Here is a 14,606-nt window from a genome sequence, read left to right as displayed (position 1 = left end):
AATATAATCTCCAAGTATATTTTAAACCAAGGTTTTCTTACTAACCCTTGTTTCTACACTAGCTTCAAACAACTGAAGTTAGCTTCTCTGAGTTTCTTCCAATTATAACACCAGGGGTTCCTAAGCAAATATAAGGTTTACAAGTCTTAGTAAGTGACATTCTGTTCATCTGGTAGGTTCTTTTTCCTATCCCTTGAAAACTATAAGTGATTCATTTTCTAATATGCAGTAGTTCCTCTAAAACTCAGCCCACTGGGACTGGGCACACAGCTCAGGCAATGAGTCTCTGGGTTTGAGCTCTGGTAACATAAAGGGAGGGGGGAAAAAGCTGAGTCACTTAAATAAAGATACTTCATTTTTTTCACATGTCATATTTTTTAAAACCAATAATATTGATGGAAGAATGAGAGAAATGATGAACTAGTGAAAAGAAACCCTACTTGAAAATGATTAGATATTTTTCTGACGATCAAAACAACAAAAAAAAATCTACAGATGAACAAAGGTATTCAGAAGACATTCCAAGAAAGAGAAAAGAAGATCTTCCATCTCTTTTCCTAGGCCCTTGTTATACACAAGCTAACCTCAGCCTCACCACCATAAAGACTGCCAGCATCCTGTGAAAAACAGAAAGGTGTGTGACACAGCTTGTAATCCTAGCTCCTAGGACGCACGAACAGGCAAATCACTGGGCTCAGAGGTCAGTCAGCCTAACCTACTCCATGATACTTCAGGCCAATGAAAGACCCTAACTCCAAGTAAAAGAAAGCAGGATGGTACGACACTCAAGGCTGTGCACACTCATGCACGCACACACAAAAACAGAAATCTAGATCCCAATATTGTCTCCCAACAAAAGACATATGACTGAGAGTTGGCACAAAATAAATCAACAGATTGTGACCTGGGCACAGGAGTCATGTCTGCATCCAAGCACTCAGGAGACAAACTAAAGACTGTAAGTCCAAGATCAGCTTGATCTACATAGGGAGCTCCCTGCCTGCCAGGGCTGCACAGTGAGTCCATCTCAAAAAAGAAAATGAAATAATGAAAGTATGCACCTATAAGAAGATGTACAAATAAGCTTTTTCTTTTAGTAGTGACTTATTTTCAGCCTATCTTGGTATGGTTATGGCTAGTTAGCAAGGAAAGACATTGCATTCATCATCGAGGTTACATGTGAAAGAAAAATCTTAACATAAATGGAACAGTAAAGACAGTAAACAGAAAATCTAAGACTGTAAACTCTCTGTCTTTTTACATAAAGCAGCAGTTTCCTAATGAAGAAGCTATTTTTAATTAAATGTCTAGACAACAACAACAGGAAGGTTAACACCACAGAACAAAGGCAGGGCTACAGACATCGGCGGAAAGTTACTTCCACCAGTCGGGGAAAACAGAAACAGGATAACACAGCTGGAAATCTTACAAAGCCGTACCAATATTCACCTTACTCACTGATTTCATAATTCACACTTAATAATAAAAAATGAAAAAGGTACTTGTTAAAGCTGACTAAATATAATTGCTTAAAATACATGTAAAGTCGTACTTTTATTATGTAAAGGTATATTCAAAGACAGTCATTTATTAAGAATAGAATCAGAAATAAAATCAAAATTATAACTATTTTGAGCAAAGGCAAAAAGCACTGTTTTCTATTGCCTCTGCCCAGACAGAATGTTAGTCAGAAGGCCATACAAAATAGAAAACAGTATCTTCCTATAATGCTGCATATTCCCAAATATGCAAAATGAAAAACTTCTCATGAGTTCAAGATTTTAATACAAATACATGCACTTCCTTTACCATCTTCAGGGAGGAATTTACCGTTTTGTGCCCATTCTGGCAGGCTACATGTAGTGCTGTCTGCCCCATTGCATCCTCAACGTCCACGTCACTGACATGTTGCACAAGGTCATGGAGGAGTTCTGTCCGCCCATTCACAGCCAGCCATTGTATCTGCGAAGCCATTTCATTATTAGCATTTGTGCAGTGGAGTGTCCGTAAAAGTCAGTACATACGAAATACTATTTCTCTGTTGAGCACAATATTCAAAGAACACTGTAAAAAATTTTTCTCCTGCTTTTAAATGAGAAAAACAAATGCATCAAGACATTAGCTATACCATGAAGTACTACAAACTCAAGAACTGAAGGATTCAAAAAAGTATCCTCGGCTTAGATCACCAAATACTCTGCTTCTTGGATGACACTAGCCTCTCAACACAGCTGCTGCTAGAGAAAACAGGTTAGTATTCTTTCTTTTCCAGAAGCAAATGGATAATCAAATAAAACATACTTCCTGTAGTTATGAACAGCAAATATATCCTATACTACTAATAATAAATACATAAGAATAATTGTTTAAAAGAACTATAAAATACCTATAATACCACTAAAAGACAATGTTAAATTTCCAATTAGGACGAATGGAGGAAGCTAGGGATCAAACCTGTAACTGCAGCACCAGTAGGAGGGGGCAGAAGATCAGGAAATCAAAACCAGCCTTAGCCACACAGTAAATTACAAGAAACCCAGTGTCAGGAACATGTCTTTAACCACAGCACTAGGAAAGGAGAGGCTAACAAATCTCTGAGTTCCAGGCCAGCATGGTCTACACAGTGATTTCCAAGACAGCCCTGATTTCCAGAGAAACTTTGTCTCAAAAGAGGAAAGAAAGAAATCCTGTCTCATAAAGAATTGTTCCCATTTGTGTTTGCTGCTGCTGTAATAAAATGATGGCCTAAACCAACTTGCAGTGGAAGGGGTTATTTGGCTTACAGCTCCACATCACAGTCCACCACTGAAGGAAGTCAGAACAGGAACCCAAGCAGAAACCTGGAGGCAGGAACTCATCCCAGACCATTGATGAATATTGCTTACTGGCGTGCTTCCCTGGCTTGCTCATCTACCTTTCTATACAGCCCAGCCCTACCTACTCAGGGACAGTACCATCCACAGTGGGCTGAGCCCTCCACATCAATCACTAATCAAAAAAATGCTGGACCTCATCAATACACAAAGAAACAAAGGCAACTAAGGAAAACTGGAAGCAGCAGAGGTGGTCTTCCCCAGAGAAGAGCACAGAAATAAGCCGTCCAATGCCAAATAACCAGCCCTAAAACATGCACACAAGTAACACTCCAGGGACTGAGTGTGTGCGTGTGTGTATATGCGTGTGCATGTATGTGTGTATATTCTTTAGACACTGTACTCATATATACACATAATTATTTTATTTTAATCTTTTCAGAAAAAAAGAAGAAACAAAATGTCTCCTCTGGCATGCCCACAGTCCAGTCTGATGGAGGCAAATCCTTTTTTTGATGGAGGGTCTTTCTTGCCAGGTGATTAGGATTTGTGTCAAGTTGACAGAAATTAACAATACGGTTCATATGTTCATATTAAACTCCTGCTTGCATATATATATATATGCTCCAAGTTCAATACTCAGAACTAAATCAAGGTGGGAAGCAGACAATTTCAGACTGGGTGTTTTATACAGTTTTCACTTGACTTTTTTCCATTACAAACATTAGGACACACTTCCCTGTCTTCAAAGTGCAAACTGATTACATATCTATCAGCTTTAACACAACTGTACTAAAATAGCAGTAAAAGAGCAGTTTTGAAGAAACCTGCCCATCAAGACAAGGGAGAAACACAAGTTTTGGAAGCTAGAGAGCATGTATTACATTTTATCTTGTCAATAATAATTACTGTCATGTCAGAACAACAACAACAAAAAAAAAACGAATCCTAAGTAAGAGCAAAAGCTAAGTAAGAAGGCATGTGAGGGGACTGGAGAGGTAGCTCAGTGGTTAAATCACATAATATTTCTGCAGAGCAACTGAGTCCAGTTCTGAGCACCCACATGGTAGCTCACAAGCACTGAAAATCCAGTTCCAATGGATCTAATGCCTTTTTCTAATGCCCTTCTCCAGAAGGGACCAGACATACTAGCAGATAGAGCATTAATACAGATACAATAAAAATAAAGAGACAAGAGAACTCCTAAAAGGCTCCAGAATTGGTTAGTTAAGCAGCATGGGCCTCCTGAGGTATAAGACAGAACATACTTCACATCACAAACACATCAGCTGAAAATATGTCCAAGACAACTTTGGACTCTCAGATCCCTACCACTTACCAACCTGACAAGGACAGAAAAAGCTCCTCACTTGCTGTGACAGCTCCAGACCATGCGTTTTGTCCCAAAACCAAGAGAAAAAGACAGGTGTGGTGGTAGACATTTGTGAACCCAGCACTCCTATGGGAGTCAGAGACGGAAAATCTGGAAGCTCACAAAGCAGCAGAAAAAAGAAAGGCCCTCTCCGCGGACCAGGATCTATCCCTAGTAGAAGAACTAGCTTTTTGAAGCCTATTTCCTTGCTCAGCCTAGACACAGGAGGGCCTTGTTCCTGCCTCAAAGTGGTGATGGGACAGACTTTTCATTGACTCCCCATTTGAGGCCATACCCTCTCTAAGGAGCAGATGGGGTGGGGTGATGAAAAGGTGGGGGTAATGGGATGAGGGAAGGGAAGGAGAACTGGGATTGATATGTGAAACTAAAAAGTAAAATTTAAAAAAAAAAAGAAAGAAATCAAAGGCCTAATGAGTAAGTTTAATGTAATATCAATCATATTCAAGTACTTCTGTAGGCACAAACCAAAACAACTAATGCAATCTTCATACACACACGCACACACACATACGGAAGAATTACTCTTCTAATATTAAGACTTACTACATAAAGTAATAATAATAACATACCTACATTAATAAAAAATCAAAGCTGTGTGGTACAGGCAGAGAAGCACAGGCATTGAAGAAAGAATAATAATAATAATAATAATAATAAGAAGAAGAAGAAGAAGAAGAAGAAGAAGAAGAAGAAGAAGAAGAAGAAGAAGAAGAAGAAGAAGAAGAAGAAGAAGAAGAAGAAGAAGAAGAAGAAGAAGAAGAAGAAGAAGAATCCTACAATAATAAGAATCAAGGCTGTGTGGTATGGGCAGAGAAGCATATGCATATATCAACACAACTAGTACATAGCCTAGAAAGGACTACACAAATATACCCAGATGAATTTCTAAGGAAGATGCAAAATCAATTTCATGAAGAAATAAATGCATACAGTGTTTGTCTGTCTGTCTGTTTGCTTGTGAGACAGGATTTCTCTGTGCAGTCCTGACCCCGCCTCACCCAGTAAACCATGCTGGCCTTGAACTCAAAGATAAGACTCCCACTCTCCCTCTGGAGTGCAGAATTAAAGGTGTGTGTCACCACACCCAGCTATAAATACATAGATGAATTATGGATAGACTATAACCATTCAACAACCAGTACTACTGGAACAGAACATTCACTCACAGACAAAAATATTGATGCTCAACCCAAGCTTCATAATTCTTAAAAATATTAAATGAAGCTTCAGATGTAGAAAAAGTACAACTATTAATACTTTCAAGGAGAAAAAATCCTTCAATATTTAGGGCTAGGCAAAGAGTTTCTAAAATTGCTATCAAAAGCATGATGTACAAATTGAAAAACCTGTTGAAATTAAAATCCTTTACTCCTCCTGTGACCCAGTGTAATGTCACACGCCTGTCACTCAGTACCTGGGAGGCTGAAGCAACAATATGCTGAGTTTTAGGGCAGTCTGAACTACATAATCAGGCTGTCTCTAAAAGAACCCTGTGAAGTATTTGGAAGGACAAACTAAAAATTTAGAAAATACTTGCAAATGACATATCTAATGAAGCACTACTCTCAGGGCTGGAGAGATGGCAAGGATACAACCTCTATAGCCACAATTAGATAGTATGCTTCTTAAAAGCAAGCATGAAACCCAGTATCTTCATTCCTAGGCATTTATCCTAAGGAAATACAACCTATACATTATCATATGTTTCTGTCAGCTTTACTGATAATATCCAAAAACCCAAAGGACTCCAGTGTCTTCTAACAGGTAAGGAGGTCAAAGGGCAGCATAGACACCATGCAATTCTATCCAGCATTATAAAGAAACAAACTTTTGACAGACACAACAGCCAAATGGATATCCAGGTAATAAACCCAAAATGAGCCAAGCCTGAAAGCGTCAATACAGTAGGAACTGTTAATGAACATCCTTGGAACGGCAGAATGTGGAAACGAGGCATGATGAATGGTTGCCAAAGGCTGAGCATGGTGAGAGAAGGAGATGGAAAAGGAGGGTGAGGAAAGAGTAACACACAAATATTTATGGTACTATAAATCTTGAAACTATGACTGTGGTAATAATCACGTGAGCACACAGGCCATAGTACCACACAGAACCAGTTCATATGAACACATGCAAATGAAACTGGAGAAGCCTCAGTCAGATGGACTGAATCAGCATCCTCGTCACAGGACCATATTATAGTTTTATAAAATGTCCAGGAAAACTGGTGGAAATGTGACAGGATCTCTAGGAACCTGCAGTCTACAATTACCTCAGTGTTTTAAAGGTAACTATCAACCATAGAGCAAAATGCTAAGCAAGGGAAAAAAGTAACTACAGTAAATTCTTAGCACAGATATGCATTGTGCTAAATATGCACTAAAATTACACTGACTGTATTGGAAGGACATGAAAAATGTGCTTATAAATGAAGAAATGAATGGGAAAATGGAAAAATAGATTTATCTCCAAATGTTAAGTAGTGATGTCTAAAACCAAAATGATCACTACCATGCATTGTTCAAATATAGAGACACATACACAGCTTCCAAATCTACTGAAAGAGAAAAGAATTTCCTAAGGAAATAGAAAGCTTAGACTGGGAATTTAAAGGAGAAAAGGCCAAGGGGCCTTCCTTATGAGAAGCCTTGCAAAAAATCATTTTAGGTAAATGCATCACTATTTTTTTAAATAAAAGACTTTAAAATTTTTCTATTCTATCTTCCTTAAAGTTCAAGAATGAAGAAAATTTTGCAGACACAAAATTATGCAATTAAAACATGATAGCTATCAACATTTTAGCTTGCCTCAAGTTACTGTCCTAAAGAAAGAAAGGTCTCTATGTCAGTTCTAAGGTATTATAACTTTATGGCACATATCCCATCTCTAAGCATTCTGAATTCTGAATGCAAGATTACCTTATGAGTGATGCTAATATAGACAAATATGGATTTTTCACAGGAATTACAGATTCTTTTCATGATCAGGCCCACTTTATACTAAGCCACTAACAGAATACTTCAAATCTCAGGGAAGCTTTCTTTTACGTCATACATTTAAAAAAAAAAAAAGATGTAATAAAAGCCAGGTATGATAGGACACACTTGAAATCCCAGCACACAGGAGCTGAAACACATTCTGCTATGTCTTCACTACAGTGATCACATTATTTTATCTCTACTTCAAAAATAAATACTACTCAAATAAATTATAATCACTTGATTAAAATTGTGTGATTTTTAATAATCCCTTCAGCAGTGCCATTTCCCAGTATGTAAATCAAAAGTATACTAACTTATTTTTGCATGGAAAATGATAACAGCAAAATGGATTTTGAAAACTATTGGTTTAAATACAATAAAGCAAACTTGAAAGGATATGGATGCTAATAGTGGTTATCTGTGTACAGAGTATATAGACTGAACTCTCATTCCCTTTGTTACCTAAAGCCATAATGGAAAATAGCTCTTGTATAATGAATTGGCAAAAATACTTTGTTTGTTTTTTTGTTTGTTTGCTTTGTTTTTGGATTCTTGAAACAGCATTTCTCTATGTTATCCTGGCTATCCTGGAACTCACTACGTAGACCAGATTGGCCTCAAACTCGAAATCACAGAGCTCCAACTGCTTCTGCCTCCCAAGTGCTGGAATTAAGGGTGTGTGAGACCATGCCCAGCCCAGCTGGTAATACACTTCAAAAGAAAATCTCCCCTAAAAGTCCGTGACAAAAACTACAGGAATAAGGCTTCCAAGTGAATGAAAGTTATAAATCTAAAGACAAGATGAACATGGTAAATACTACCTTTCTTAATAAACTCACTGGATACGTCACAAGAACTTTACAGAAGTAACTTGTACAAACACTTGTACTATAATTTGCACTAACAGCACATTCACCATTATTTTCCAGAGTATTTTTTTTAAATCTCAGATGAAACTGATACCACGTACTGCTGTAAGGCCTTCATTATTACAAATGTTGACATCCGCACTGTACTCCAGTAATTTACTCATGCATTTCTTCTGTCTGGAAAAAAAAAAAAAAAGACAGTAATGGATAACTAAGACGGGAAACATACAAATGACATGACAGTTATGTATTAGATTACAACTACCAGTATTAGATGATATCTCCAGCCACAACTTTACTATAGCTCCAATATGTGTGAATACTACTTTAAAATAAAAGAGAAAGCTGTTTCTATGACCCAAATGACAGATTAAAGAAAAACTACAATCCATTTTTCATTTCACTTGGACAAATTATCACCCAAACTTCTGAGGAATTTCTAGTCTCGACTAAATAAAAGAAATTATTAGAAATGTCTAGTTTTGGCTAACCAAATGGAATAACAATCTTCATTTGAAATATAAGAAGATACACAATGGACCAGGAAAAATACTATACTGTTGTATCCCTACTTTCGTGATTATAAATGTTTAAAATACTAAAACAGATTGTAAACAAAAAAAAAAAAAAAACAGGCTGGATATATAACATGGTGGTGAAGGATTTGCTTAGCATGTTTGAAACCCTGGGTTTGATCCCCAGTAAGATGAAAAAACATCATTGGAGGACTGGTAAAACACATATATATGTACCCCCTCTCTGCCCACAATTTTTAAAAATTATGTTATGTGGTAAATATATCTAACATACAATTTATCATCTTAACCATTTTTGTTTGATGAATTGACTGATTCTTTGAGACAGGGTCTCAATACACAGCCCTTGCTGGATGGCCTAGAATTCACTCTGTAGCCAGTCTGGTCTCCAACTCAGAGATCTGCTGCCTCTACCTCCTAAGTACTAAGACTAAAGGCATGCCCAGCTCATCTTAACAATTCTTAAGGATACAGATCTATATGGTATTTTAATTATCATAATGTCTTCTAAGATTGAAACCTATTCTGTTATCTGTATATACTAAACTTTTCTCATCCACTCATCAGTTGACAGGCACTTGGCTACTCCACATCTGACCATTATACACAATGTTGATATACATATAATGACAAAAATTTTTTGGACTTTGTTTTTGATTGAGTATTTCTGGACATGAAAAGGCTGGATCATACAGTTATTCTATTTTTAAATTTCAGAGGCTCTATCACATTGTTCTTCACAGCAGCTTTACCTAATCTTACATTGTCACCTACATGGACTCCAATTTCTCCACAGCCTGGCCAACGTCTTGTTTCACCATTTTATAGTGGAGATGGTACAATGTTTTACTTTATGGTGTGTTTTTTGACAGTCATCATTTTATAGTGGAGCTGGTACAATGTTTTTGCTTTATGGTATGTTTTTTGATAGTCACCATTTTATAGTGGAGATGGTAACTCATTAGTTCTCCATTTCCCAACTACTGATGCTAAGCATCTTCTCATGTACTCAATGAACTTTGTGTGGCCTCGAATATGTGTCTATTCAAATAAGTCTTCTGTGCTTCTGAACTACCTACCCACTTCATTTTATAACTTAATCCAATCCTAGTTACTATCTAATATTTATCTTAAATTCATCTTCATTAATTAATACCTGCTAAGATTTTTATGAACCACATACTTTCTAAAGATTCATTTTCTACTGGTATCCCTCTGGCAATCTACTTAGGAGACAGACAGACAGATAACTAATATATATTCAGCACTGAATTGAGAAGCTATGATATAACCTGTGACATGAAGCTATTTATAATCTAATTGAATAAGTCATAATATAGTATATCACGTATGTATTATATGATGTATACAGTATTATCATACAGTACTATACCAAACACAATATATGGCATACAGAGTACATAACAGATTTACTCAACTAGTGCAACAACTTTTTGTGTCATGTTTAATCATGTTAGTGGTAACATAGCCAGTTATACAGAAAATCTTACTAAAACTTTATCAATTATTAATAAACATTCAACCTGAGAGTAAATAGCTAGCACAGTAAAACCACTTTTTTATTTTGATTTTTGCTCTTGAAACAAAGTTAAACATTATTTAAAAATCTGCATTATACTCAAAGAAATGGAAAATAAAGCTGTGAATAAATGTTGAAGTTTACATTTATTCTTACATACAAGTTTTATCTAAAACTTTGTTAATGAACATCTGAAAGTGCTACAGTGTCTTCTCTATATAACATTCCATATATAACATCTGCTGTGTGAAGGTGTCTTCCATATATAACAAGGAAGCTACTATCAACAATATGACTGCCTAAATAAGACCGCCGTAACACCAACACGAGCTGACATGACAATGTGCACGGGAAATTCCACAGTCTCACCCCAGATGAAGAGATACAGGTGGTCAATGCCTGCTGAGAGAGAACCAGTCTCCCAAAGAGATGAGTTCCCACAAAGACCACAAGTGGTCAGCACTGAACAAACATGCATACAGTAAAGCAAAATGAACTCAGTAAACCTACTGAGTTTGCTCACAAAACTTCCTTAGAGCCTGATCCAGGACTAGTTACTATTATATACATGTATGTATATATTACATATATATATATATTCATACATACAACAATAATAATTAAGAGATCGTGACTTTATTAAGGGAACAGGAGGAATTGGAGGGGAAAGAGAAGGGATAGGAATGTTGAAGATATAGTGTTCATGTACAAAATTCTCAAAATAATAAAATTGTTGTGGGATAATTTTTTTCACACACTATCAAGATGTGTCTCTGCCAAAGCACCTTCTGATTGGTTTAATAAAGAGCTAAACAGCCAATATCTAGCAAGAGAGGATAGGAGGGACTTCCCACCAAAGGTATGAACTCTGGGAAGGAATCAGTGGGGCGGAGACCCACCAGGGAGATGCAAAGGAAGTTGAATGTATACTATATTGAGGAGAGGTAACGATCCGTGTGAGAGAGCATAGATTAACATAAATGGGTCAATTTAAGTTATGCGAGCTAGTTGAGAACAAGCCTAAGCTAAGGTCAAGCTTTCATAATTAATAATAAGTTTCCATGCCATTATCTGGGAGCTGGTGTTCCAAAGAAAGTCCAACTACGGTTATTAAATTAAAAAAAAAATTCTGTTCCAAATGTACACTTATGACTATGTCCATCCAGATGGAGTTTTAAAACCAATTCAGAATCCAAAGCAGACCACTGGCACAGCTTCAAAACAAGCAGTCAGGTGGAAATGGGCCAGGGAAGCAGACCTGAGAAAGCACTTAAGGCAGGCTGGTTGAAGAAAAGTAACAACCTCTAATGTTCTCCCCTTCAAACACAAATCACAGAAGGTACAGGACAAGATGACAAAAATTTATTGTGCCTTTCTTATTTAATAACCACTATCACTACTTTCCAGTCTCTGTCAAAAAAAACAAACAACTGAGCAGCTCTTTTGCTAAGATTTACAGCTAAAATACTGATGCAAGTTTGCTCTTTATGAACTCATAATTTACCCTCCAAATACTCTTAAAATCGTGTTTCAAACCTGACTAATCTGTAACCTACAGATAAATGATAATTTCAAAGTCTTTCCTTTTAATATTTCATATAATGGGGAGTAGGCTGGATCTCCTACATAAAAAAACAACAATTTTCCTGCGCATATACTTCAACAATTACAGGAAGCTTCTAGTGATCTAATGACACAGAGCACTAAGACAGATTAATGGGACTTATTAGAAAGGAGATTTGGGCATGATGGCTCTCACCTACAGTCCTGCCACTTAGGAGGCTGATGCAAGAGAACTGCTGAAAATTCAAGCCAGCCTGAGCTCTACAAAAAGACCTTGTGTTTACATGGCAACACTAATGTGACAGGAGAAATACGAAAGCTAAAGCAGGCCAACAGGCATATATTATCCATTTCACAGCAACAGTTGACAAAGCAAAAGAAAGCAAAATAAACCAGCCAAAAAGACAAAATTCTTACATGATTTATACTTCAACATGGACAAATTTAACTGCAATTATAGTATAAAGCTATTTTTGAAAATGCAAGTGCCTCCAGAAGTACTGAATACTCGGTCATTTATCACCCACTTAGTAAGCACTTCCATATTAAACAAGGGAGCCATTCAATAAGAAATAAAAGTTAAGATATTTACTGAATGTCACGGTATTCTTGTTAGACATAGGGAGTCTGCACCTTCTCATCTTGCTGATTGCTAAGTGAATTATGTATTATCTGCCCTTCAAAATGTTAACTTTTTCAGTTACTATTGACAAGAATGATTAAAAGTACCTTGCATGTTCTACTTAAAAGGGCTTTATCTCAGAAGAACACCAAGACCACCCTGTCTTTCAAACCTGACATCTATTCCTTGATCCTCACACACTGTGTCTAAGAGAACTTTTTCATCCCTCCCATGTACCAAGCTCTCCTTTCCTTTGTAGCTATTGAAAAATATTCTAAGATATATGACCATTCAAAAAAGATCTCTGCCATTATCCTTCCAATATAACTAATGTATCTAAAAGGTGATAAATAATTTATGACTTTGGATTGACATATTACAATATATAGTTGTCTAATTGGTTCTTTGTTACCTATCAAAAAGTTACACAATCAGAGGGTGCTAGAGAGATGACTCAGAGGTTAAGAGCAATGGCTACTCATCAAAAGGTTGTGAGTTCAATTCCCAGCAACCACATGATGGCTCACAGCCATCTATAATGTGATCTGGTGCCTTTTTCTGGGCAGAACACTCTATACACAATAAAATTTTTAAAAAAAAAAAAGTGGTGCATAGAAATAATGTGCAAGCAAAAAAAAAAAACACCCATATAAAAAGGTACACAATCAAATGACGTGGAGCATACCAAATAGACTTTAGACCAAATACTATATCTTTTCCCTATCTGACCTTGATATAACTATGGTTCACATCATCTTGGTTCAATATACATAAACTTATATAAAAACCTTTGGCCTCAAGTTAATAAGATGGACAACTTTATCTCCATGGCCATTTCACATATGTAGCTATGTCAACTGTATGAAATTCCTGCTCAGAAAATAAAAATATCTGTAAGATTAATTAAAAGATATACAATAGGAAGTATACTGACAGAAAATTTACAATGTCTGAAAAAGATTTACAAATCTAAACTCATCAAGCAAGGAATGCTGGGGAACAATCTTTTTATACACTATGAATATGTATTACTCACATTTGTTAATAAAAAGCTGACAGGTCAGTAGCTGGGCAGGAAGTTAGGTGGGAAAGCCAAATTGAGAATGATGGGAAAAAGAAGGGTGGAGTCAGAGGAGATGCCAGCCAGCTGCTGAGCAAGCAGGACATACATACAGAAAATGAGGTAACAAGTCATGAGCCACATGACAAAGCAAAAATAGAAATATAGATTAATTTAAGCGTAAGAGTTACCTAGAAACAAGCCTAAGCTATCGGCTGAGCATTTGTAATTCATATTCTGTCCCTGAGAGGGTTATTTGGGACTGGGTGGTCAGGAAACATCCATTTACAAAGGCCTAGATAAAAAACTGCTTGTTTTCATTTTAAATTTTATTTCCATCATTTTAGTATCATTCTTTAATCCAACAGAATAATAATAAACAAATAAATACCAGTGTGTTCTAAATTGTTTTCTATTGCTGTGTTAAAATGCTGATCAGTTTTGGGATGAAATGGTTTATTTGAATTACATGTCTCAATCACTATCAATCACTGAGGGAAGTCCAAGCAGGAACTCTGAGCAGGAACTGAAACAGAGACTATGGAGGAGTGCTTCTTGTACAACCCAGGATCACCCCTGCCCAGCAGTGGCACTACCCGTGGTGGGGTGGATCCTCCTGCAGTAATCATTAATCAAAAAAATGTCACACAAGCTTGCCTACAGGCCAATCTGTTTGAAGCATTTTCTCAGTTGAAGTTCTCTTCTTTCCAAATGACTCTAGCTGTCAAGTTGACAAGGAACTAACCAGCACATGGGATAAAGGCAAAGAGACATAACACCTACTGAACTACATGGCAGAAAAAGACAAGAAAACATACGCATAGTAGGGCTTAAAATAGCATACAATTGCAATGATATTAATCAGTAATGATCAGAACATTATCAGGAAGAGGCCAACAAGGTGAGTCTTTAAGATTTCACATTTTGGAAATACTAGTAGTGTGTTAGTTCTCACAGCTGTGATGGTTAATTTCAGCTGTCAATTTGAAGAGGTCTAAAGTCAGCTGAGAAGCTGCTAGGCATGCTTTCAGGGATTATCTTGATTCATTAATTGCTGTGGAAACCCTGCACCATCTGCGACTGAAATCCTGCCTCCATGCCTATGGATGTGAGGTGAATAGATCCTTCCAGCTGCCACCTCCCTGACTTCCATACCATGATAAACTAAAACCCCAAGCTGCTGGGAGCAAAACAAACCCTTTCTCCCTTAAAGTGCTTTTGTCCAAGCA

At 36.8% G+C, this 14,606-nt stretch overlaps 1 protein-coding gene across 2 annotated transcripts in view; it reads right to left on the bottom strand.

Annotated features, from left to right (window-relative positions):
• The window catches only part of Hace1 (HECT domain and ankyrin repeat containing E3 ubiquitin protein ligase 1), a 96,074-nt gene that overhangs the window by 69,593 nt on the left and 11,875 nt on the right, over positions 1 to 14,606 (bottom strand). For both annotated transcript variants that reach the window (XM_050123949.1, XM_050123950.1), the window contains exons 5-6: positions 8,158 to 8,233; positions 1,831 to 1,962 (exon numbers count right to left, since the gene is read on the bottom strand). In XM_050123949.1, the coding sequence (XP_049979906.1) occupies positions 1,831 to 1,962; positions 8,158 to 8,233 (208 nt within the window). The remainder of the gene's footprint in view (positions 1 to 1,830; positions 1,963 to 8,157; positions 8,234 to 14,606) is intronic.

Source organism: Alexandromys fortis, unplaced genomic scaffold, assembly GCF_014885135.2.
Source record: "Alexandromys fortis isolate MF-2015 unplaced genomic scaffold, M_Fortis_MF-2015_v1.1 scaffold_211, whole genome shotgun sequence".
Classification (NCBI taxonomy): domain Eukaryota; kingdom Metazoa; phylum Chordata; class Mammalia; order Rodentia; family Cricetidae; genus Alexandromys; species Alexandromys fortis.
This window is presented reverse-complemented; position numbering and strand designations above follow the sequence as displayed.